This window comes from Pseudonaja textilis, chromosome 17 (genome assembly GCF_049901715.1).
Source record: "Pseudonaja textilis isolate UNSWEBS1 chromosome 17, rPseTex1.2, whole genome shotgun sequence".
Classification (NCBI taxonomy): Eukaryota; Metazoa; Chordata; class Lepidosauria; order Squamata; family Elapidae; genus Pseudonaja; species Pseudonaja textilis.
Window position 1 is genome coordinate 5,722,265 of NC_142006.1, and position 24,235 is coordinate 5,746,499.

A 24,235-nucleotide genomic window follows, 5' to 3' on the forward strand; every position below is an offset into this window, starting at 1 on the left:
GGTGTCATGTTCCCTCACGCCTCTTCCTGGATCCATTCGCTTCCTGTGATGTCTAGAGAAACGACGGTGAAGGGAGGAAGATAGTTTTTTATGTTTGCGTATGGACTGGAAAAACCACAGAGGAAGCCGCTGAAATAATAAGCATGGACATCTGCACCGTTTAGAATGCAAACGCGCAAAGATTGTCCTCATCTGCTTGCCACAAGGGCTCCGTTTCGTGCGTATACAAAGCAGCAATGTTCCCATGGCTGCTTGCACTTTGAAGTTGCTTTGTTTTCTTGATAACTGTAGCCAGTCAGTGTCTTTTTTTCCTGGAAATCTCAGTAGTTGTAACGTTTTCGTGTAACGTGGAAAGCTGTAGGAAGCTGCTTAGAAAGGAGAATAAAGCGGCCCTGTTCTGGGCCCGATCCAAACCGCATACTGAGGTGGCCTTTTTCCTCTTTCTCTCTCTGCTCCGGTCCAGCATGGAAACCTTGATATTTCTTGGACGGTTCGGGTCGGTGGTAAAGCAATGCTCGGGCTTGTCCCGCTAATGACCTGCGGACCAGTTTTCTAGACAGCGTGCGCGTCTGCCGAGACCTTTCCTGGAGATTATGACTTGATTGCACGAAGTCCAAGGGCACCTTCGTGGAAATGAGGTTGGATTTCTTGGCCTGTGAGAGCAACAAGTTCTTGCGAAACCTCACTTTCTTGGAAACGAGGACGTTTTTACAATCTCTTGCAGTCTGACTCTCGGAGGGGTGTGTGTGTGTGTGTGTGTGTGTGTGTGTTTAAATAAAAGAGTGCACAACTTGTGACCCATCTGAACCGGAGACAGATATTCACATTCCTACTGGATGGCAAGGTGACTAGAACCCTTTGTTCTTTTCCCATCCGAACAGCTGCTTTGGTGTCCATAGCAGCGCTCTCTCTCTCTCTCTCTCTCTCTCTCTCTCTCTCTCTCTCTCTATGGCATACAATAAAAACAAACAAACCACCTGCCAGGCAGCCTTGCAAGAGAGTTTAGAAATGCCGAGGGTCAGCAAGAGGCTGGGGGAGCACTGTGGGCCGAGGAAGAGCAAGGGGTCTCACGGATGACACGCCCTGCAGGGTTGCCCAGTGAATTCCAGCCAGGAATTCACCAGTGATAAGCGTTTCCTCTCATTCCTGGGGTGGGCAGCAACCAAGCCAGAGCTGAAGTTAGTTCAGGAAGGGCCCAATGTTGGATGCCACCTCCTCTGCCTTATTAAAACAAGAGGCTGGTAGAAGCAGTCGGCGGTCGAAAGAAAGCCTTGGACCCTAAGAAGGAAAGGAAGCTGAGACTTGCGGGGCGCGGCAGACGGGCACAAGGGCCTAGATTTGCTTGCTAGATTGGCACGCAGCTGCCCTTCTCTGCTTTTTTTAATTGCTCCGAGGACGTGTGGGACCCTCTCCGGGCTGAAGATGGGTTGGGAGCATCCTGCTGGTGTCCCCCTCCCTGTGGCCAGTCCCCACCCTGCGCCTGGGGCTGTGCTTCCTTCCCTCCTGCTCGGCCCCCGCCGCATATCTCGCAGGGCAAGGTGATCGGGGAGGTTGAAGTCCAGGCACATCGTGGCTGGAGCAGCCTTTCCTCCTCGTTCTTCCCCAACCGAGCAGGCTTGATCCGGCTGCTGGGCAGGCCCAGGATGCCGGGATCCCGGGGGCTGCGGTCCTTCCTGCTCCTGCAGGTGCTGATGGGTGAGTTTTTCACGAGGAGGAAGCCGCCCCCTTTGCTTAGGGCTGAATGGAAAAATCCTGAATCCAGAGAGGGAAACAGCTGAGCTTTGATTCGGGGAACCGAAGGAGCCAGCCAGGCTGAACACCTGCTCCTCCCGGGGCCATTTTGTGTCTGCTGGGAAGTTCAAAGGCTTCCCTGCGTTTTTGGAATGCGCCCTTTGGGCTGTGCTGGTGTTTGTTTAAGGTGCAAGAAAAGTGGTTACGTGCAGATCGTGAACCTTCTCTCGGCTTCTCCGTTTTCCTCTATAAAACTCTGTCCGTCGACACCTTTATAGGTTCCAGGAGGGACTCCAATCCCGAGACCTGATTTACACTTAATATTCAGCTCTCTATTTTCTGTATTTGGGTCCGAGCGGTGCAAATTCCCTCAATGGGATCGTTGGCCCCCCCGTCCTTTTGCCACCGCACGTATCAATGTATTGCCTTGGCCAGCCCGGTTCGTGTCCCGCTCTCGGAGAAGGGTTGGGCTCCCTCTTGGCTGAGCTTCCTTGGCGGCGGCTCTCTGGCTGGGTTGAGCCATGGAGAACGGCCAGAGGAGGAGCGGTTGGGCCAGTCAATGGCCTCTGGGAGCCCACCCATTGGGGGTTTCTTTTCTTGGTCGTCTAGCCGGGCCTCCGTTTGGTGTCCAGGCTGTCTTTGTCAACCGATGCGGGACTCCAAGGGTGTGTGATTTTGTGTGTGACTGCTGGGATTGTTCGGACGAAAACCAGTGTGGTGAGTTCGACCTCCTTTCTGGTTCCTCCGGGATGAATTTCAGGCAAAATGGCAGCAAAAAACCAAAAAGATGGAAGTAACGACACTTGCCTGTCAAAAGCAGAAAGGTTCCCCCACAATTCTTCTCCGCCCCTCCTAGTAGATACCCAACTGCCTTGGAGTGGATCCCGAGGCCAAAAGGCCCGTGAAGAGGATCAGATCCAGGCAAATTCCTGCCTAGGAAATCCTGCCCTTGAATTGCTGGACCCCGAAGTCACTGTTCAGACCCCGAGTCCTCTCCCCCTACCCACCCACCCCCCAGCAGCCCCCTTTGCAGTCCCAGGGCCCTTCCAGGCTAGCCCGCGGTGGGTGGGAGACGCCCCTTTGAGATGGGGTGGACTGCTGGCTCTTCCGCTCCCCCCTCCAGGCTATCAGCAGGCGTCGGCTCTGGGGGGCCCCTTCACCTGCAGCTTCGAAGGCACCACGTGTGGCTGGGAGGACGTCAGCGACACAGCCTACCGGTGGGAGCCAGCCCAGGCCAGCATTGCTATGTGGGGGCTGGAGCCTCCTTTCGACCACACGCTGGGCACAGATGTCGGTAGGGGTGTGTGTGTGTGGTGGCGGCACAGGAGGGGAAATCCTTGGTGAGGCTCTCCCAGGGAGGCGCCTCCCATTTCTCACCCCAAGAGGAGGCCTGATTTGGGGGGGCTGTGTTGAGTGCCGCTCTTCCCACTTCCTCTGAATGGCTCTCTCGCCCTCCGTTGCAGGCTGGTACATGGCAGCTACAAAGCAGGGCGCAAAGCCCTGGGCCACGGCCCGGCTGCGGTCACCCGTGTTGCGAGGAGCAGCTGCCGCCTGTGAGATCCACGCTTGGTATCTCCTGTGGGGGCCAGGTAGGCTGAGGGAGAAGCGGCAGTGGGGTGGGCCTTGCGTGATTCTCTCCTGTACCCCGTAGGCCCCTAGATTGAGATGAAGCCGCATCCTCCTCCTCTTCCTCCTTCTCTTCCTCTTCTCCTTCTCCTCTTCCTCTTCTCCTTCTCTTCATCCTTCTTCTTCCTCCTCTCCTCCTCCTCCTCCTCTTTGTTCTCTTCTCCTCCTCCTCTTCGTCCTTCTCCTCTTCCTCCTCTTCTCCTCCTCTTTGTCCTTCTCTTCTCCTCCTCCTCTTCCTCCTCCTCTTCATCCTTCTCTTCTTCCTCTTCCTCCTCTCCTCCTCCTCCTTCTCCTCTTTGTCCTTCTCCTCTTCCTGCTTCTCTTCCTCTTCTCCTCCTTCTCTCCTCTTCCTCTTTCTTCTCTTCTCCTTCTCTTCGTCCTTCTCTTCTTCCTCCTCTTCTCTTCACCCTTCTCCTCTTCCTCCTCCTCTTCGTTCTCTTCTCCTCCTTCTCTTTGTCCTTCTCTTCTTCTCTTCCTCTTCCTCCTCTTCTCCTTCTCCTCCTCTTTGTCCTCCTCTTCTCCTCTTCCTCCTTCTCTTCCTTCTCCTCCTCGTCCTCCTGCTGGTTGGAGGAGCTCTGCCATCTGATGCTCTTTCAAACACAGGCCTTAACGAGACTCAGCAGCCTCGGCTCACCTTGGAGCTGAGCCAGGGAAGTCGCACCGCCTCCCTGTGGCAAAGCCCTCCAGGCAGCACCTCCTCCTGGCAAGAGCTGGTGGCCTACACCGGCCACATCCCAGGCAGCTTCCAGGTACCTGGCACCCAAGCCCAGCCCTGCCTCACACCCGGTGGGATCTCCCCAGCCTCACCTGTAACCTTTTCCTCCTGCCAGGTCACCTTCGTCTCCACCCAGGACTTCTCCCTAGCACAGCTGGCGCTGGACGATGTGGAATTCAGGAACTGTGGCTTCCCACGTAAAGCGGGGCGGGGTGGGGTGTTGTTTTTCCCTGTATTTATTTTCTCTGCAACCTGCATTTTCTGTAAAGGCCCCGAAGGATGCTGCCTTTCTGACCTGCAAGCCACTCCTTTGGCCACGCAGGCTGGGGATGATGGGGCTTGTGTTGCAGCCCATCCAGCGGTAGGAGAGACACGCAGGCCATGGACGGCTGCAGGTGGTCCCCAAGAGGGAGCTCGCAGGGTGAACACAGGCTAAAGGGAAGGGACCCCCTTGCTGGAAGCCCCCGCAGTGGGGCTCGGCCGCTTCCTTTGCGCTCTCTGCCTGGCTCACGCAGCTCCTTTCCCCGTCCCTCCTCCTAGCTCCCCAGACGTGCGGCTCAGAGGCATTCCACTGCCAACAGGGCGGCTGCGTTGCCACAGACCGGGTGTGTGACGGCACCGCAGATTGCCGGGCTGCTGAGGATGAAGCCCAGGCTGAATGTGGTGAGCCAGGGGAGGGGTGGAGGGTGGGGGCAAGTTCTGGTTCCCCGGGACGCCGGGAAGGAGCTTCGCCCTCCAGCGCTAAGGGAACCGGAGGGAACCGAACCCCACGGTCCTCTCACTGCTCCCCTCGCTGTTCTCGCCTGGGGATCCCGCCGGAGGTGATCTTGTAGATTGTCTGCGATGGGCCATCAGGGGTTTGTGGCTTCCTCTTCGGGGCAACCTGCAGGCCTCTTTCCTTTGTCGTCCACTCTGATCATCCACATCGTGCCTTCCCTGCCGTTTCTAAACCGAGTAGCTCGCAGGCCTGTCGGGGGAGAGGCCACCTGGGGTGCCCCTGCTCTGGAAGAGCCTTGGGTTCCAGAGAGCTCGGTGTGTGTGTGTGTGTGTGAGAGAGAGAGAGAGAGAGAGAGAAAGAGAAAGAGAGAGAGAAAAAAAAGAGACCTTCCTTCTTCTCTTAGCCCCTTGACCTTGATCTACGCCAAGCTGAGACAGGGGATTTTTCCTCAGGCTGTCCTGTAGTTAGCGTGGTCCATGGTCTGAGAAGCTCCTGGGCCAGTGTGTGTGTGTGTCTCTCTCTCTCCCTCGCCCCCACAGCCGCCTTCAGAGCGTGTTCCTTTGAGGAAGACTGGTGCCAGTGGACGATGGTCCCCAGCACAACTCTTGCCTGGCTAAGGAACTCAAGCCTCCACCAGGCCTCCTCTTCCGTCGGGCCCTCACGGGATCACAGCACCAACAGCCGGGAAGGTGAGGTTAGGCAGGCAGCAACTCAGGTTTGGCCTGAGAAGGCAGCCTCGGTTCAGAATGGCTTCGTCCGCAGGAGGCACCTCTGGACCTTTGAGGGTCTCTGCTGCTGTTCTTAAAACCCAGTTTATTCCAGGAGAAACAATCTCCGCTCCCTTTTCCTGGCTGCTTTCTGCCTCTGGGCTGCCCTGAGAGCAGCCTGCCTGCCAGCAGCTGCCGTGGCTCTGGCGGTCCGTGGGAGGGGGATCTCGAAAGGCCCTGGCCCTCTCTTGCTGGCTCCTGTGCTTGGAGCCCTTTTGGCTCCGTGTCCCGGTCCAGGGAGAATATTCCACCCTGGATTTGGCTGCCCTCCTGGAGGTGAAAATCCGCAGCCTCCTCCGGGCAGAGTTAAGGTTCCCAAGGCTTGGAGTCAGGCACGGCCTGCAAGAGGAGATGTCCAGCTGACGCCCCTGCCTTGCTCGCTCCCTCCACCGCAGGCGTCTTCGCGTATGTCGAGACCCAGAAGCTGGACCTGCACGAGAGAAGAGCCTGGCTGAGCAGCCCAACGTTGGACGCCAACCATTCCTGCTATGTGAGTGGCCTGAGAGTCCCCTCAGGCCACGGCTGGACCGGCTGGCCTCATTGCTCTTAACGGAGGGTCTTGGAGGCTTCCCTCCTGCTTGTGGTCAGTGGCTTTGGCTGGTTGTCTTTCCAGCTGGTTCTCTACCTCTACCTGCACGGCTCCAACAGCAACAGCCTGAACATCTACAGCCAAACGGCACAAGATTTGCAGCTCGTCTGGAGCCGCACAGGAGACCTGGGCAACTTCTGGTTCCGGGAGAAAGTGGATTTCGTGGGCACAAAGAAATTCAAGGTAGTGGACGAAGCCCCGGGGGCCCTGGGGACAGGTGCCCGAACCTCCCAGGTGGAGCAGGCTGACCTGGGCAGCAGGAGGCTGCCGGTGGCCCCGGGCTAGGGGTCTCTGTCCCTGGCCCTGTATGGCATGAACCTCAGTGGCTCAGTGGTGAGAGTGCAGTACTGCAGGCTGCTTCTGCTGCCTGCCGGCTGCCTGCAATTTGGCTGTTCAAATCCCACCACGCTCAAGGTTGACTCAGCCTCCCATCCTTCTGAGGTGGGTCAAATGAGGACCCCGGTTGTTGGAGGAAAGAGGCTGGCTCTGTAAACCGCTTAGAGAGGGCTGGGAAGCACTGTGAAGCGGTGTATAAATCTAAGAGGGTTTGCTATCTACCTACCTATCTATCTGCCGTGGTGGCACAGCGGTGAGACTGACTCTGCCAACTGCCAGGAGTTCGATCCTGACGGGCTCCGGGTTGACTCCGCCTTCCGTCCTTCCGAAGTGGGTCAAACGAGGACCCCGATTGTTGTTGGCGGGGGACGCAAGAGGCTGACTCCGTAAAGCGCTTAGAGAGGGCTGGAAAGCACTGCGAAGCGTTGTACAAGTCTTAAGAGCTACTGGTATCGTCCTGCGCTGATCAGCTGGATTTTTCTGCCAGATTGTGATCGAGGGCAGGATTGGAGGCGGGCAGGAAGGGAGCATCGCTCTAGACGACCTTCGTCTGTCTCCTGACTGCAGGACGGTGGAGGACTGTGAGTAGGAGCAGCAGGGCGGGCGGCCGAGCCACGGCGGTGGGAGCCCTCTCCTCTGCTTCTAGGGCAGCTAGCTCCCGCACACACCCCTCTTGTTGGAAGGCCCAGGAGTAGCCAAGTCCTCCTACTTTGCCTGAGCCACCCTCGGAAGCCCTGTGGCCCCGCTGAGGCCTCGGCATTCGGTCCTTTTCAGCCCAGGTCCCGATTCCTCCCATGCTGGAGCCCCTCGGCCCTTGCCCCTCGGGGCAGTTTGCTTGTGACCAGGGCAAGCGATGCCTCGACCGCGAGCTGCTCTGCAACTTCAAGGCCGAGTGTGACGACGCCTCTGATGAGCAGCGGTGTGGTAAGGAGCCGCGGGGGAACGGGATTCACTTTCTGCCTGGCTGGGTTTTGGCCAAAGCCCCGGCTTGCCGTGCAGGGGTTCTTCGAAGCATCAAGCCCAGGAACGGGGCAGAAAATGGGGGTCCCCGACCCTCCTCCCCACCCCACCAGCTCCTCAATGTTGCTCCGAGCCGCGTGGCCTGTCTGCCCCCTTGAGATGCAGATCTCCATGCCTCTCCCTCCAGGAGGGACCGATTTTTCCCAGGACTCCGGGGGATGGATGGACGTGAGCGTGGGCCGCCTGCGATGGACCACCAGCCGGCTCAGTCCTCTGGGTAAGAGGGTGGCTGGGACATGGCCCTGCCAGGTGAGAAGGGGGGCTGGGGCCATGCCAGGAGGAAGAAGAGGAGGGGGTGGTTGTAGCTGTCTTTTGGTCGACCTGGGACGCCCCCCCTGTTCCGTTCCTCCTCAGGGCCAGTTTTCAGTCTGCAGAAGGCCCCAGGGCAGATGTTCTCCATGGTGAGGGCTGCTACTCCCGTGTTGGGCCCTTCGGGCGTAGGCTGTGTGCTGCAGATGGACGTTGCCACCGGCCCGGAAGGTACGGGCGCTGCCTTTGTCCCTTTGGCCCAGCTGGGTGCTGCCTGGCACTGAAAAACCACAGCCTGCTTCTCTGCTCCGTCCTGCAGGCTTCCTCGCCCTCGCCGTTGCCGACGGGAGCCTGGGCACCCGCAGGTGGGCTTGGTTTGCCCAGAGCAGTGAGACCTGGAGAAAGGCCACGGTGCCTCTGGGCGCAAGGAAAAGGCCCTTCCAGGTGAGGGGGGGGCTGCCTCCCGTCCCTTCAGGGTGAGGCCTGGCCTAGAGGCCGAGGGGAGGCTGCCGCTTGGGGTGCAGCAGCGCGGAGAAGGAAGAAGCAGCCGAGAGCTCCGGGCGAAGCCCTTGCCCTGTTTCTTGCTCTTCCTCAGCTTGAGCTGCTGGCCAGGGCAGATCTCGATGACCTCCGGGGGGCCCTGCCTCTTGCCATCACCAACGTCTCCTTTGTGAACTGCAGCCCCGAAGGAGGCTCAGCTTCAGGTACTTTGGTTCACCGAGAAGGAGCCTTGCGCTGCAGGCTTGGAGGAAAACGGCAGGGAGGGAGGGGCTGGCGCGCACCCTTTGCCTCCTCGGTTGTCTGTGGCTGACCTGGCAAAGGTCCCCCAAACAATCCCCTTGCTGCTGCTGTGGCTTCTCCCCCCAGCCCCCCAGGCAGGGCTGTCCTGCAATTTTGAGACCGACTGGTGCAGCTGGTACCTGGAGCAGAACGAGGGCTTTGAATGGAGGCAAAGCCAAAGCCGGAAAGGAGCCGTGGACCACACCACCGGCACAGGTAGTCTGGCTGGCAGGCGGGTGGGGGGCTTCTGGGCAGCTGACTTTGAAGCCCCTGGGGTGGTGGGTGGGCGGGGGGGCTCAGAGGTCCATCCAGAAAGCCTCGCCGGACTCCGCTCGTGCCGGGAACAGGGGAAGGACGTTTGGGTTGTCTCTGACCCTAAATGAGGTTCTGGCTCCAGAAACCAGAAACCCTTTTAGGAAGAAATGTGTGAGGCAAATAGACTCCCCACGCAGCCTCTCTCTTCAACAAAGTCATGGGATGACATAAACGGTGAACGTGAAAAGGTCAGAAACGGAACAGGAGCGAACGGGGAGGCCGCCACGGCTCCAGAGGGCAACCACGGAGCCCCCGGCCAGCATTTTGCAGTTCCCCTCTCTGCTTCCACAGGCTCTTTCCTGCTCGCAGAGCCTGGTGGAGCCTGGAATCCAGGCTGGCGCACGCGCCTCCTTTCTGCTCCCCAGGCTGTTACCGCGGCTGTCCCGACCGTTTGCCTTTCCTTCTGGTATCGCCTGGAGGGCCCCCAGATTGGTAAGCCTTCCGACTCCCCTGCAGGAGCCTCCCCCACACCCCTGGGGGGAGGGGGCAGTCAGGCTGTTCTAGCCCCACATGAGAGAAGGGTGGGTGGCCATAGCGGCCCCTCCTCTCCCATCTTAGCGGCCTCCGAGGCTCCGTCTTGTGCCGAAGGCTCATAGCTGACCGAGGGCTCTTGACCTGGCCGCCTTTCTGAGCGGCGTTGCAGTTTTGTCTTAAATCCTCCCGCCATCTTCCGTCCCCCAGGGGGGGAGGGATCTCTGACCCTCCAGGCAGCATCCCGCATGTACTCTCCAGCCTGGCAGAACAGCTGTGTTGGGTTGGCCCTCTTCTGGACATTTACACGCACAACACAAGGTGGATTTTGGCTTTGCAGGGACCCTGGCCCTGAAATTGAAGGAGGCTGGAGAACCGGAGCAGGTGCTCTGGACCAGGCGAGGGAGCCAGGGGGCCGTTTGGCATCGAGGCTCCTCCTCCATTTCCCCCAAGCCTGGTCAGAATTACCAGGTAAAGAGACGCCGCACCTTCCTTTTGCATTGAAGGAAACGCAGAGCAAGAGGGGGCCGATCTCAGGAACATCTCGAAAGCTGCACCTTGGAGGTGCTCACACCGCCGTATCCCTTTAGGATGGGGCCGGGGCAGGATAGGGCAGCTCCGGCTTTGGATTGGTGCTGGGGAGCGTCCAGGGTATCTTCTGTGTCTTCCTTGCAGCTTCAAAATAAACAGCCCCCTTTCCGTACCGAGGAAGAAGGAAGCAGAGTGGAATTTGGACTGGTTAGGCCAGCCAGGATAGGTTGCTTCCCTGGATTAGATCGATTTCTCTTCCTCCTCTTTCCAGATTCCTCTGGGCCTCGTTTTTTACTTTTCTGGCCCCCTGCGGGCTAGAAACTTGGGTCTGCACAAGGGAGTCAATACTTCTCGCTCTCTGAAGTGGCTTTGGCAACCTGTCCTGCAGGTGATCTTCGAGGCGCTTCGGGACGGCTTCCTGGGGATCATAGCTTTGGATGACCTGACAGTGACGCCCGGGGCCTGCCCGGCCCAGAGGCATTGTTCCTTCGAGGCTGGCAAATGCGGCTTCTCGGCCCCCGAGCAGCCGGCGTGGCAGCGGCAGAACGGTGCCGGGGGCGTGGGCCCTCCAGTGGATCACACCCTGGGCGAGCCAAGAGGTAAGAGGCAGCAGCCTGTTGTGTCCCTGGGGTGTCCCTGGGGAGGCCTGAGAAACGCTTTTGGGCCCCTGCAGGTGTGGGGCCAAATTATAGCCTGGCAGCTCAGGAAGGCAGGTAGAGGAGTCGTGCGTTACTCATAGCAGGTACCATCCTTGGAGGTTTTATTTTGACAATCTACTGTTCTCTCCCCTCTCCCAAGGGCATTATATGATCCTCCATACTGGTGCAGACAAACTCCCTTTGGGGTGGACGGCCGTCCTGCGCTCGGGCAGCTTCCCTCCTCTGCGGCGCACCCACTGTGTCTCCTTTTGGTACCACCTAAACAGCAGTGAGCCAGGTGAGCAGGCCCGGTAGGGCGCGAGGGCTACCAGAGTCCGATTCCCGGTGCCAAGAGGTCTGAAGACCTCAGCGCGCTTCCTGCCAACAAGGGACTCTGGCATTTGCCCTCGCCCCAAGACACAGCGGAGGGGGCAGAGGCAGCCTTGGGGCTCTGGCCTCTCCTCCTCTCTCGGTTGCTCTCCCTAGGATCCTTGACCGCTTACGTGGAGGAGGGGGAAGAGGGAGCGGGAGAGGCAGCAATGCTCAGCCTGGATCCCACAGAGGGAGAAGCCTGGCGGTATGGCAGCTTTGTGGCAAAGGTCCATGGGAAATGGCAGGTGGGCACGGTGGCCGTTTTGAACCCGAGCTGCATGCGTGGCTTGCCCGGAATCCGTCTGAGCTGGCCACGAGCCTCTTCCGCCATCTGTGTCTTCCGTGAGCAGGTGGCTTTCGCGGCGACAGGCGCTGGCGGAGAGCCGTCCTCTTACGTTGCCCTCGACGACGTCCTGGTGAAGGAAGGCGGCTGCCCTGAACCAGGTGAGGGCAGCTGGAGTCTTCCCTCTTTTAGAAAAAGAATGAGGGACCGTCATGGGCACGGTGGAGGGGAGAGACCCACACCGAGCCAGAGAGCGTGGCCTCCTTTCTACTTGGGAAAAAATGGTTGGGGTAACCGTGTGTTGGGGGTCCTTTGGGCCCAGCCTCTTGTGACTTTGAGTCAGGCCCCTGTGGCTGGAGCAAGCCTCACGGAGACTGGTACAGCTGGGACTGGAAGGAAGCGGCCACCACCTTGCGCTCCCCATCCCCCAAGGAAGACCACACCCTCGGCACCAATGCAGGTAAGCGCTCGGTCCCCGGGGATTGCACGAGAGCAGCTCGGGCTGCCAGGAGGCGGCTTCCCCCCCCCCGGATTTGGCCCAAACGTTCGCTGGACCAGCAAATTGGGGCTGTGAGGAGGAGGAGGAGGAGGAGTTGGCGGCTCCAGTTGGATGGGAATTGATGAGGCTCGCCTCCCGTCTTGGGCTCCGATAGTCCTCCTTCATTCGGGGAGTTTATTGAATCATCCCGATACACAAGGAAACCGACATCCTGGACTTGGTCTGTTTCGTGGCTTAAATTCCCCTACCCGTTCTCTTGGGATCAACTCTGCAGGAGGAGGCCCGGTCCCTATTTCCTTCCAGCGTTTTTTTTCTTGTCTTCGTTAGGTCACTACGCCTACGTTGACCTGGCGGTGCTGAGCTTGGGAAAGAGCACCGCGCGCCTGGTGAGCGAGCCCCTGGCACCCACCACGGGCTCCTGCCTGCAGTTCCACTACCACATGGACTTCCTCGGCCAAAGCAGCTGTAAGTCAGGCAAGGAGATTCCCCTCCCCATATCCCCCAATCCAGAGATGTGGCAATCTGCTGCAGAAGTGGCATTGTTAAAGCTTCTCTGGCAGGTTTCTGCTTGGAGGAGAGAAGCCACAGAGACCTTCGAGAAGAGATTGGACTGCCATTTGTCAGAAATGGTGTAGGGTCTCCCACTTGGGTGGAGGGTTGGATTAGATGACCTATAAGGTCCCTTCCAACTAGGAATATCTGTTAAATTTGATGGTGGGGCAGGGAGGAGCCTGGCTCTCTGAGGTCCGTGCTGACCTCCCTCCCCTCCTCTCTGCATTGCCAGCTCCTGCAGAGCTCAGAGTGAGGCTGACTGGGGCGCAGGGGGAAAGGGTAATCTGGACCGCCACAGGCCATCAGAGTCGGGCTTGGACGAACCGAACGCTCCTGGTGACCAGCCCCGTGGACTTCCAGGTGTTCTGAATTCAGCCTCCCTCCCTGGCCCTGAAGGGAAAGGCAGCCGGCAACGCCGGGCCTTGGGACCCGGGCTTTGAGCCTGCCTGTCCTTGCCGCACCCCTCGCGCTGCCTCTTCCAGATGAAGAGCCTTCGCTGCCTCTTCTCTGCCTCGGTCTCCCATCCTGTCCTTCTGAGCGTAGCTCTCTCCCCTTCAGATCGTCCTGGAGGCCAGCAGCGGAGCCTGGGCGAGCTCAGGGGTGATTGCGCTGGACGATCTCCGCTACGCACCTGGGCCGGACTGTGCCTCTCCCCAGGCAGGCCAAGTGGAAGGTCAGGCCCAGCGCGGCACCCAAGGCCCATCCCTGTGCCCCGCCCCCCGCCCCTGAGCTGGTCAGAAGAGGCTCCCGCCATTCCTTTTTTGCCTTGGCAGAGAGCGGCAGCCTTCTCTCGGTGCTGACCATCGGCGTGGTGGCTGGCGTGGTGAACACGGCTTTGCTGCTGCTGATCGTGGTCGCCTGTTGCCTCTGGAAGAGGAGGGGGAGTCGGGAAAGGATGGTGGAAGAGGAGGAGGCCAACGGGCAGGGGTTTGACAACATCGCCTTTCGAGACGTAAGTGCTGGAGCTGGGGGGGCCCACGTTGCGTGGCCCTCTGCTGCCCAGCCAGGCTGCCTTTTAACTGGGACCGGCGGCTGGGCGAGAGCTTCCTTTTCACCCTCCAAGCAGACCGTCTCCGGGCAGCCCGAACGGCTTCCCCCCCCCGCAGTTTCTTGGCTAAGCCCGTGTCTCTTCCCTTGGCTTCCAGGACAGGGTCATCCTACCCCAGATGGCTCCTGACCCAGCAACGTCTTAGGTCAGCCCCGGCTTTCCCCGTTCAGCTTTGCATCGGCCTCTGTTCCACCGGGAGCGGCTCCAGTAAAGGGGGGGCATCTTCGGTTGAATCCGTCTCTTTTCTTGACCAGAGACAGGTTATCATTCACCCAGGTTGGAAGACCCCATTTACGGCGGCTCGAAAAGCATTTCAACGCAAGAGAATGAAAATAAACCTGCCCAAACTCACAAACACTGGCTTCATCTCTTGTGTGAACCTGTCCAAGGACTCGATGCGCGGATGGTCCTTGTTTTGGGGGGGCCACTTCCCCGAAAGCCTCGATCGGCACCCCCAAATGAGGTACTTGCCCCCCTCGAGACTCTTCTCTGCTGGAAGAAAGAGGCTGGTGGGCAAGTGACAGGAATGTACGTGTGTGTGTGAGCCCTTAGGGCAGCTCTCTTTACTGAAAAGAGGTCCGGACTGTTTCCCTCAAAACTGTCAGTGGGGAGAAAACATCTCCAAATGCAGCCCAGGCGCAGCTGGTTGGGAACCTGGATGAAAGCAGGCCCTGAAGCCACCATGGCTGCCCAGAGAGCATTCCACAATCATGGTCCCCGCCTTCCCACTGAAACCAAGCCAGGGCAGCTGGCCTTCCTTCTTGCACCCCCCATCAGCCACACTCCCCCCAGGGGTAGGATTCACATTTTTTAACAACTGGTTCTTTGAGCGTGGCTTAGGTGGTGGGCGTGGCTTGGTGGTCATGTTATTGGCTGGGTATGGCTGCTCAATATCACTCACATCGAGGCACGCATCTCCTTGCCTGGCCTCATGATTGTGGGGATGCTGCAACAGTCGTAAGTGTGAAAAACGGTCATGAGTCACTTTTTTCAGTGCCATTGTAACTTTGAGTGGTCACTCCACACAAGCAAAGTACCAGCAAAGGAGGGGAAAAAACTCCAGAGAAGTTCCAGAGACAGGAAGTCTAGTCCTGCCAAGAATGTAATAAGGGTTAATGGAAAGGGAGTATCTGTAAGCAACCCCAGAATGTTTCCTTCCTGCCTTCCTTACAGGATTAGCCCAGTAATTTCTTCTAACAACTGGTTCTCCAAACTGCTTAGAATATTTACCAGTTCTAAGCGAATAGGTGCGAACTGGTAGAATCCCACCCCTGCACCCCCCCACTTCCCAAAGGCCCCAAAGACGATGACGACCATGTGTCTTTCTTGCCCCTGGCAGATTCAGATGCTTTTATTAGGATTTGGATACTTTGAAAAAGGAAGGCAGGAATGTCGGCGGTCGAGAGGTTCGCTGATTCCCGAGAGGGTTGTGATTGTGGAGGTGTGTCAGCCTGGCAGAGAGAGGGAGCCAACCCTGGCCATGCCAGAGGAGCAGCAGCGCCCATCCAGGCGAGATCAGTCGGGGCAGACTGATTTCGAGGCTTTGTCATCACTTCCCCTTGGGGGCCTTTTCGAGGGGTCGCCCGATGTCCCGCCCTCGGAGTTTAAGGCCTGGAAAAGAGCAAAAAGGAGCAGGAAGAGATTGGGGGCAGGTGTCTGTGAGGACCCCAGCCCCCCATGACCCCCCCAAGACAGCAGCAGCCTGGAGAGAGAGGGGGGCAGATCTCGGTCGCAGCCTTATGGGATCCAAAGCTCCACCCGGCCTGGACTCACCGATGGCCCGCTCGATCTTGCCCAGCACCTGGTTGTTGGGGATGGCCTTCCCGGACTCGTAGTCTGCGATGACCTGGGGCTTCTCGTTGATTTTCTGCAGCGGGAGAGCCAGGCAGTTTGCACGGAGCGGAAGGGACGGTGGGGTGTGGGGGGGAAGGACTCGCTTCCCCCCAGGCCCGGCCTTTCAGCCTCTCCAAAGGCCCCTTACCGTGGCCAGGTCCTTCTGGGTCAGCCCCTTGTTCTGCCGGCCCTGCTGGATCACCTTGCCCACCTCCAGCGGGACCCGGTCGTGGTGCAGCTCCTCGGTCTCCCGGTCCAGCTTGGCCGTGTTCTTGGTGATCGAGTGCTGCTTGTTCTGCCCTGCGGCCCCTGCGGGGGAAGGAGGAGGGCCGCCGGCAGCGCCGGTTGAGGAAGGGGCCGGTCTACCCGCCCGCCCCCCTCCCGGGCAGGAGCCGGAGCTGCTGCGATACCGAGGGCGGCTTGGGCCCGCCCGCCCGCCGGCGACACCTACACTTTTTGGAGGTCTCCACGTCTTCGCCTCTCCGCTGGGCCGCCAGCACAGCCTGAAGAGCAACGGGAGCGTTACCGGGCCGTGGAAGGAGAGCCGGGCCGCCCCTTCAAGGGAGAGGACCCGCTTCCTCCGCCGGACGCCTTCGGGGCATCCCGGGCAACCGAACCCCCTCCCGGAGGCGGGCTTTCTTGGCCGGCAGGGGGCGCCCTGCGAGCGCGACGGCCCGGAACGGGGATAGGGGGAGGCGCGGATCCCGTCCCGGCAGCGACACCGCCGGGGCGCTCCCGGTTGACCCCCCCGAGCCGGTAAAGCACCCAGGCAGGCCGAGCGCCCCCCTGCGAACGGAGCCTATGCAAATAAGGGCTGGGTGGGCGTGCCCTCCCGAGATTGACGCGGGCCCTACGCAGGCACTCCTCCCACCGGGAGATGGGCGGGGATTGAAGAGGGTGCGCAGGCGCGCTCCTGCCCTCCCTTCACCTGCTTCGATTTGGCTTGAGCCGCGCTAGGCCCCTTCTTGCGCAGCACCGTCACCGTATCCCAGTCGCTCTCCGCCATGGCGTCTCGGATTCCTGCTTCTGCTTCTGCCGCCGCCTCTTCGCTGCTCAACCTCCGCAATAGGCCGTCCCTCTCCCCGTTCCCTCCCTCATCCCGTTTATCCCTCGCGAGGGCGGAGCGCGCGGCACCTCCATTGGGCCGTCCCGGTGCCGCTCAAGGACGAAACCTCAAGGAGATTGGCTGAGGAACAAGTCTCCTCCCTCCCGACGGGCGGGCTCATACGTCACAATAACTGTCACACCTCCACATCGTGTTTTGAAGTCTTTTAATAGATCAGCTCTTTTGTCGATCAAGGCTCTCCGTCCTAGGATTGGTCGAGAGGAGTTTTCTGCAAGGCTGTACCTGAGAATTCTCCCAGAAGCCCCTTCGCAATAGGTTGTCCCTCAAGCCGTTCAAGACGCTGTGCCGTATGATTGGCTGGAACAAGGTTTGCCCCTCCTCTTAGGAAGATACAACAATCCGAAAGCGATGACGGCCAACACTCTTCTTCAGGAGCATGCGCAGAAGCTGCCTGGCCGGCAGGTCAATCTCTTAATCTTAGAGGCGAATCCAATTGTCCAGGGAAACTTCGCTTCTTCCGAATGACGCTCCACCTGTCACCACCACCCGGCGGACCGTGTCTGCCCTCCCTCCCTTCCCTCCCGGGCTCGGCCAAGGATGGCGTATCATGAGGGGAGTCAAGGGGTTCCTAAGCAACTCAGCTCTTTTCTCTCAGATGCCTCATCAAGGCAACATCCCCCCCACCCCAAACCCCGGCCAAAGACGGATGAACTTGCGGCTTGACCGTCGCGAACAACGAATCTTCCTCCGGTCGGAAAAGAGCCGCTCCCCTCTGGGAACCGAGGCGACATGGAGGCGCTTCGATCGTACGCAGCCGATCCCGGCTCCGAGGCGCCGCCGACTGCAGCGCCCAGAAGCAGCCTTCCCGCGCTCCGGACAACGTCACCCGGGAAGCCACGCCCCCGCGCGAATAGCAACGGAGGGGCGGGGCCGGGGAGGGCGGGGCTTCGGAAGCGGCGATGCCCGAGATAAGGCAAAGGGCGGAAGCGCTGGGTGGAGCTTACGGGAACTTCCGGTCGGCGTTTGGGTGGCCGGACGCGGCTGCGGGTGAGTGGGGGAGGGGGGGAGGCGACAACCGCGGTCGTAGAGCGGGCCTCTCTCCGCGGGGGTCGGCGGCGGGGGCGTTCCCGGGCCCTCGCGACGGGGAGGGGAGGGGAGGGTCCGGCGGGCTTTCCCCTCCCCACCTGGCCTCCCTGCCGCCGCCGCCGCCGCCGCCGCATCGCCCAGGGCCCGGCTCGGAGGGCCCCGCGGGGCGGCACGTGGCTCCCGCCCGCGGAGGCTTCCAGGGGCTTTCCAGAGCCGTGACGCCCGAGGCAGGAGCTCCTCCCCCGGCCGAAGGAGCCGCGAAGGGGCGGGGGGGGAAAAAGAGCCCTCGTTCGGGGCGATGTCGCGGTGGCCGCTGCGGATCCGGGGCGTCGGCGGGGACCGAGAGGCCGGGGAGCCCCTCCGCCCAGCCGGACGCTTCCCCGACGGGCCCCCTGGCTGCGGCGCCTCCGGGGGCGGTGAAAGGCGCCGGGTGGTCCCCGGTCAGGAGGCGCGCCGGATTCCGGCTGGAGGTAGGTGGGAGAGGCTGGCCGGCTCTCCCCCGAAGCTTCGCTCTCCCGGGCTCCCGCCCTTCCCTTCCCTTCCCGGGCATGAGACGGAGAAGGCGAGTCCGGCTCTTGTGCAGCCCAGGCGGCGGATGGAGCCCCAGAAAGGAGGGGAGGCGGTGATGCCCGGAAGGTGCAGGATTGGGGGGGTGTTCAATGAATGGCCGGCAAGGAGAGGAGGCTCTTTTGAGTGGGGGTCCTGATGCCCTTCCTTAGCCCAGCTGCCAGTGAGGCTGGACCAGGCTTGACCCTCTCTCTCTGCCCGGCCTGGGGAGACCTGCTCAACCAGCCCTTGTGGACGAGGGTTGCCAGCGGCTGAGCTGCTTCAGCTGGGGCCCCAGTTGGCAGCGGCAGCAGCAGGTGGGTGGAGGGTCATTCGGTGTTCCCGCTATGGAGAGGGAGCTGAAACCGTGGCCTCCTCCTTCTTCTTCTTCTTCCTCCCCAGGGTTGTGAAGGCCACGCAAACAGGCTGGTTCACATGGCATCGGCCAACGCCACCCCTCCTGGCTCTTTGGACGTGAACCAGCCAGGCTTCCCCAAGGAGATTCTGGGCACTGAACTGGTGGGCAAGTACCTGTGTTCAGAGTGCCGGAACATTTTGCGGCGTCCGTTTCAAGCCCAGTGCGGTCATCGCTACTGCTCCTATTGCTTGAAGAAAATTCTAAGGTGTCCTTGGCTTGCTTTAGCTTGATCCTCCCACTCACGCATCCTTTGCAGATTGGAGAAAGCGTGCGGGGTTTCAAACACTCTCCCCCGCCGCCAGGTCTGCAAAGATCACCCTCTCCCCAAACTCCTTACGCCTTGCCAAGGGCTTGGGGGGAACGGATCCCTCCCATGGCTCGATGGCCTAAGCCGGCAGTCCCTTCCAGCTTTGGCTCTTGATGGGAAAGATCTCTTAGGATCACCCCCACGTGCAGTTTCGCCCACTTAGTTCCGAACCAAATTCTCACACCCCGCGCCCCCCAAACTGCTACACCTTTTGCGTTAACTCTCCACCTCCGTCCCTCTGCAGAAAGGAAGGAAGCAAGTAAATCGCCCTTTGCAACAAAGAGAGTAGCTGCTTAATTATGTACCTAGGATAGGCAATCTGACACCTGCCAGTCTGGGTGTTATTCCCGTTGCTTCTAGAGTTGTAATAGGGTGGGCATCAGCTGCACACCTCAGAAGCAGTCAGGGTGGCCTGACTGAAAAGGAAGGGCGATGCTTCCAGTCTCTAAACACCTCCGACCGGGAAACCATCCTCCCTTGTGTAGGTGGCCAACAGCCGTGCAATCGGTAGGAGCCCAACAAAGCTAACTGCATATGCTCAGAGAGACACGGACTGGTGGCTTGTCTTGCCGGGGGGGGGGAAAGGCTTGGGAGTTGACTTGGGAGGCTCTCTGGGTGGTTCTCATGGTCTTCCTCTTCCCCACCAGCTCAGGGCCCCAGAAGTGTGCAGCCTGCCTTCAAGAGGGGTTGTACGATGAGGGCGCCTCCATCTTGGAAACGGGGGTGGTAAGTACAGCCCCCTCGAGCGGAGTTTTGTCCTGCCATCCAGAGGGTCGGACTGGCTCGGCTGGGTCAGATGGAGGGGCCTTGAAGTGAAGGCAAAGGGGGTTTCCCCCTCCCCGGTTTCTCTTCCGAAGGCTTCCCTCGGAAGCTCCTCGGTGCAAATTCTTTGCATTCCAAGGGGCTGCGGTCACAAACCTCCCAGTAACTGGGACAGGCGTGAAGAGGGTCTGGTGCTTTCTCCGTCCCAATCAGGGAAGGTTTCTGCCCAGCCAGCCGGTCAGTCGGCCGGGGAAATACCTCCACCTCGCTCTCTCCGAGCAACCCTTCCCATGGAGGGTGACTTGCCGGTTTGGCCGCGGATTGTGCCAGAATCGGCAGCCACCCCGTGTTCTCCCTTGGCCAAGCTGCCGGTGTGGAGTTGACCGGTCGGCTCTCCGTGCTTGTTTAATCCTTCCCTTTCTGGCCCCTCGAGGCTTTCCCAGACAACGCAGCTCGGCGAGAAGTGGAGAGTCTTCCAGCCATCTGCCCCCACCAGGGTTGCTCGTGGAAAGGCACCATAAAAGAATATGAGGTAAAGATCCCAGAAAAGGGAGCCTTGAGTCACCCTTCCTCCGTCTGGGCCAGGAGCGCGAGGGGAAAGCTGGTGCTGTTTGGGGGAGTCAGAGGGTGCCTTCCATGCGACTTTGGGGTTCGCTGCTTGTCCTCCCCTAAAGCAGGGGCTTTTTTCCCCCTCCACCACATGTCCAGGGGCATCCCCTCCCCCCCCAGCGGTCAGTTTGAGTCCGCAGGGAGAGCAAGCAGCCCTGGGTCTAAGGAGCATGTGCCACCTTCTCTCTGTAGGGGAAGATGGAAGGGCCTGGGGTGAATTCTGTGGCCAAAGATCGAAGCCCACCTCCCCTCCCTGAAGAGGCCCCCTTGCATTGACCCCCCCATGAACCACGCGACCTTCTGGGGACGGGCAAAGTCTTCTCCAGCCCCTCTCCTCTTTCCCATGGGGAACTAGAGGCTGAACCTCAGCCAGGCGCCAGTCTGTGCTGTGCCTGCAGCTGGGCTGCGTGCTTTGAATGTCAGAGCTTCCAGGCTGGAAAGTCCCTGGCGGAAGCCTGCAGAGTTGGAAAGTCCCTAAAATACTGGCTCCTTACTCAGCCCCCGAGGACGGGGCCTGCTGGCAGCGCCTCTGCTCTGCGCCTGGTCTCGGGTCCTGGGACAGCTTCTCCTCCCTGTCATCCGACACGAGCAAAGAGGAGCCCGCCTCCCCCTCCTCCCCTGAGACCACCAGCAGGCTGCCTCCTGGCGCTGCTTTTACTTTCTCTTTGGGCGGGGTGTGTGTGTGTGAGAGAGAGGCTCGGCCCTGGAAAGTGAAAGTGCTTCCCTGCTACTTTTCAACCCTTGAGAAAAGTCCAGCGAGGCGTCCCGGTAGCCACAGAGGTGCCCCAGTTGCAGCTCTGCTTCCAGATGTGCTGCTTTCTGGCTCAGCGCCGAGAGGAGCTTTTGCTGTTCGGCTTCCAGGCCTAGTAAGAGTGCAAATTGGCTCCCAGGAGGGTTCTGAAGCTGGAACGCCCCAACCAAGCAGACCACCCTCTCCAACTCCCCTCCGTTTGGGCCCTGCTCTTTGGAAGGCTCAGCCGGAATACGCGGAGGGACACCTGCCTCTTTGCAACAGTAGCTTGCGTGCTTCAGTCTTCCCCAGATCTGCGGGGTTCCTACCTGAAGCAGAGCAACGGCAGGCCTCGCCCCTGGCCAGCCTCCCAGTGTGTTGATTTGGGGTGCAGAGAGTCAGTGCAATGGGGCGTTTGGGACTCCCTCCCAGCACAGCCTTCGAGTGCTGAAATGCCCATCCTTTCGCTGCAGAGCTGCCACGAGGGGAGCTGCCCGGCCATGCTGGTGGCCTGTCCTGCGTGCCACAGCCTGGTCAGGCTGGGCGAGAAGGAGCGGCACACCGAGCAGGAGTGTCCCGAGAGGAGTCTCACCTGCAAATACTGCCACGCCCTTTTCCACTTCTCCGAAAGCAAGGTACGGGCCAGAGCCGCCCCGCTTCCCAACCCAAAGCCGAGGACCCCCCCGCTAGGAAAAGCCAGCTGAATTACTGCAGCAGCCGCCCTCAAAAGCGTCCCAGTTCAGAGCACGAAAGGTGCAGCCTTGGTCTCGACTGCTCAGGTGTGCCCTGCTTCCCAGGAAGCGGAGAGCTCTGCCTTCCGGGCAGCCTAGCAGTGGAAGGCCGGCAGCGTCCTCGAGAGGAGAGGCGGGGCAGATTGTGGGCTAACCTGCTGCTGTTTTATTTTGCCAGGCCCACGAGGCAATGTGCCCCAAGCTTCCTCTGGCCTGTGAGGGGTGCGGAAAGAAGAAGATCCCCCGGGAGAAGGTTAGCAGGGCTCCTTGGGTTTAGCACCCCGTTTCTTCTGCAGACTCCCCCAGAAGCACCCCTGGGGCCACCCACCTTTCTACCCGCCTCCCCATGACAGGGCGGGGCGGCGTGCTACCCAAAACACCACCACCACCCCTCCACCAGCGGAGGACGCGAGGAGGCTTCCCCGGGCCAGGTTCTGGAGGAAAAGGGGTGCCATACCTGGTGCGTTCAAGACGGGCCCACGGCACCCGCCTCGCCTCCTGTTGTCCCAGCCAATGGGGCAGAAATGCCCCTTGGCAGTGGGTGAGAGGATGGGCCTCCCGCTCCTTTTGAAGCTGCCCTTCCCCTTTTCCGCAGTTCCTGGAGCACGTCAAGACCTGCAGCAAATGCAAGGCCCCCTGCAGATTCCAGCCGGTCGGCTGCACCCACTTGGTACGGCTGCTCTGGGCTTCAAAACAGGGAAGGGGAAGAGTGTGGGGAGGAGGAAAGACTGGCACTGGAGCAGCCCCGTTCAGCCGCCTGGGCAGCATCCGTCGCTGTGTGCTGGCCGGCCCCTGGCGGCCCCCCATCAGCCAAGCCCCCGAGACCAAAAGCCTTGGTGGCCCCTGACTGCCCCTCCTCCTCCCCAGATGGAGAACGAGCAGCTCCCCGAGCACGAGAGGAGCCACCTGGGCGAGCACCTCTACATGCTGCTGAGCTTCGTGCTGAGCTTGGGCTCCGCGTCCAGCAAACTGGAGCCCCTGCTGGACCGGCTCTCAGCCGAGGCCGGCTGCGTCCTGGCGGGGGGCAGGCCCCTGGTCCCCGAGCCGGAGCTGCCCAGCTCCTTAGAGCTGCTGGGGAAATGCGAAGTCCTGGAAAGGAAGACCGTCACGTTTGAGAACATCGTCTGTGTGCTGAACCGGGAGGTGGAGAAGGTGTCGCTCGTGGCCGAAGCCGCCAGCCGGCAGCATCAGCTCGACCAGGAGAAGATCGAGGCCCTCGGCACTAAGGTGGGATGGGGTCGGTGGCTCCCTGGGGGCTATTCGGAGCGGGGCTTGCGGTCTTCTTCCCGGCCTGGGGGGGGTGGGGTGGGAGCAGAAGGGGCCGCTTTGCGTGGCCTGGAAGAGGGCTTGGGTTCAGCTGCAGGGCTTTGCATGCTCTCAGAGGCACCGGAGCGATTGCGAGCCCCCCCGGGTGTTTCCTTCCTGGCCCAGGTGCGGCAGCTGGAGAGGAGCATCGCCTTGAAGGACCTGGCCTTGGACGAGATGAAACACGCCATCCAGGAGATGGAGGCGGCCTCCTACGACGGCATCTTCATCTGGAAGATTTCGGACTTTGCCCGGAAGCGGCAGGAGGCGGTGGCGGGGCGTTCTCCGGCCATTTTCTCCCCAGGTGGGAAGACCCCTGCTCTGGTCTTGGGGTGGGCCCGGGAGGAGGGGCTGCAGCCCAGAAGGGACTGGGATGGTGTCCTGCAGGGCTTCCTCCCAGCTGTCTCTCTCTCTGCTCGGCCAGCCTTCTACACCAACAAGTACGGCTACAAGATGTGCCTGCGGATCTACCTCAATGGGGACGGCACCGGGCGGGGCACCCACCTGTCTCTCTTCTTCGTGGTGATGAAAGGACCCAACGACTCCCTGTTGCGATGGCCTTTCAACCAGAAGGTAGGGGGGACCCTGTGGGCCACGAGGGGGAGTGGGGGGGGAAGAGGCTTCTGGAGTCCCGGAGCAGCCTTTCCTGCCTCCGACCCCTTGGCGCCCTCTGGGGTTTGTTTGCAAGGACATGGGGGATCCAGAGTTGAGGATGGCTACCACTAGGTTCCTGTCTCACCCACCCCCGTAGGTTACCCTGATGCTGCTGGACCAGAATAACCGTGAGCACATCATTGATGCCTTCCGGCCCGACGTGGCCTCCTCCTCCTTCCAGCGGCCCATCAGCGACATGAACATTGCCAGCGGCTGCCCGCTCTTCTGCCCCATCGCCAAGATGGAGTCCAAGAATTCCTACGTGCAGGAAGACACCATCTTCATTAAAGCCATTGTAGACCTCACGGGCCTTTAACGCCTTGCCCACTGGGGTCTCGGAGCACGGGGCTGTCCCTGGGCGGGGAGGAGGGGAGGCAGATCTGGACGGCCCCCTGGGCAACAAGGGCCTGGCGGACCTTCTTTCAGCCTTGGACAGCCCCTCGCGGAGAGGTGGCTTGGAAGCCCAGCTGGGCCCTGAAGGAGAGGCCTTTCCCAGTCCCAAGCGTGCCCTGGGGCTCCTCTGCTGCCTTGGACTGGGGTGGCCGCTGCCTAGGCTAGAGAGGCTGGGCGCTCCAGGTCCAGCAACTGTTTGGGACGGCCTGGCAGAGCCGCTGGAAGGGAGCTGCTCCTGACCAGCCTGCGTCTACCGCCAAGCGATCCGCGCTACCCGTTCCCAGGGCACAGAGGCCTGGGTAGCTGCCAGGAAAGCTGAGGAAGGGGCGGAAGGGTTCCACGGGCACAGTGGTCCCAATGGAGGAGCCCTGGACAATTGTCATCCCGCCCCCCTTCTCCACTTGGTGGGGAGGGGCGCTCCTCTGAGTAGGAGGAAGATCTCCCAGGAGCTTTCGGGCCGTCCTGCTGAAATGCTCTTCCCTGGAAAAGCGAGAAAGCCGAATAAAGCATTATAGAGGCGAGCCCCTCACCGTTTTGCTCATCTTTGGGGAGAGG

At 60.5% G+C, this 24,235-nt stretch overlaps 3 protein-coding genes across 6 annotated transcripts; 2 read left to right on the forward strand and 1 right to left on the reverse strand.

The window, feature by feature from the left end:
• Positions 1-34: 34 nt before the first annotated feature.
• Positions 35-13,595, forward strand: MAMDC4 (MAM domain containing 4). Of its 3 annotated transcripts, none has more exons than XM_087914499.1 (30): positions 35-217; positions 464-638; positions 2,341-2,448; positions 2,855-3,025; positions 3,195-3,320; positions 3,961-4,106; positions 4,188-4,269; positions 4,613-4,735; positions 5,330-5,479; positions 5,953-6,047; positions 6,171-6,329; positions 6,970-7,063; positions 7,257-7,406; positions 7,630-7,719; positions 7,857-7,982; positions 8,071-8,195; positions 8,347-8,455; positions 8,619-8,747; positions 9,138-9,278; positions 9,658-9,788; positions 10,237-10,447; positions 10,647-10,784; positions 10,973-11,103; positions 11,209-11,302; positions 11,464-11,601; positions 11,968-12,105; positions 12,425-12,552; positions 12,751-12,865; positions 12,966-13,144; positions 13,338-13,595. In XM_087914499.1, the coding sequence occupies exons 4-30, from the start codon at positions 2,977-2,979 to the stop codon at positions 13,383-13,385; spliced, it is 3,345 nt and encodes a 1,114-aa protein (XP_087770625.1). In that variant the 5' UTR covers positions 35-217; positions 464-638; positions 2,341-2,448; positions 2,855-2,976; the 3' UTR covers positions 13,386-13,595. The 3 variants fall into 3 exon arrangements, with proteins under 3 accessions (XP_087770625.1, XP_087770624.1, XP_026568148.2); XM_026712363.2 differs by lacking the exon at positions 35-217 and adding an exon at positions 1,615-1,695 and having other exon boundaries at positions 560-638; XM_087914498.1 differs by having other exon boundaries at positions 3,961-4,269.
• A 967-nt stretch (positions 13,596-14,562) lies between these two features.
• EDF1 (endothelial differentiation related factor 1) lies at positions 14,563-16,990 on the reverse strand. The gene is made up of 5 exons (XM_026712362.2): positions 16,002-16,990; positions 15,525-15,576; positions 15,222-15,382; positions 15,014-15,107; positions 14,563-14,851 (listed from the first exon to the last, which is right to left on the reverse strand). Exons 1-5 carry the CDS (start codon positions 16,077-16,079, stop codon positions 14,790-14,792), a joined length of 447 nt encoding a protein of 148 aa, XP_026568147.1. The 5' UTR covers positions 16,080-16,990; the 3' UTR covers positions 14,563-14,789.
• An 87-nt stretch (positions 16,991-17,077) lies between these two features.
• TRAF2 (TNF receptor associated factor 2) lies at positions 17,078-24,201 on the forward strand. Of its 2 annotated transcripts, none has more exons than XM_026712345.2 (11): positions 17,078-17,186; positions 18,174-18,394; positions 19,144-19,222; positions 19,692-19,790; positions 21,071-21,232; positions 21,507-21,581; positions 21,924-21,998; positions 22,196-22,555; positions 22,760-22,937; positions 23,058-23,206; positions 23,385-24,201. In XM_026712345.2, exons 2-11 carry the CDS (start codon positions 18,207-18,209, stop codon positions 23,601-23,603), a joined length of 1,584 nt encoding a protein of 527 aa, XP_026568130.1. In that variant the 5' UTR covers positions 17,078-17,186; positions 18,174-18,206; the 3' UTR covers positions 23,604-24,201. The 2 variants fall into 2 exon arrangements, with proteins under 2 accessions (XP_026568130.1, XP_026568131.1); XM_026712346.2 differs by lacking the exon at positions 17,078-17,186 and adding an exon at positions 17,339-17,695.
• Positions 24,202-24,235: the final 34 nt, after the last annotated feature.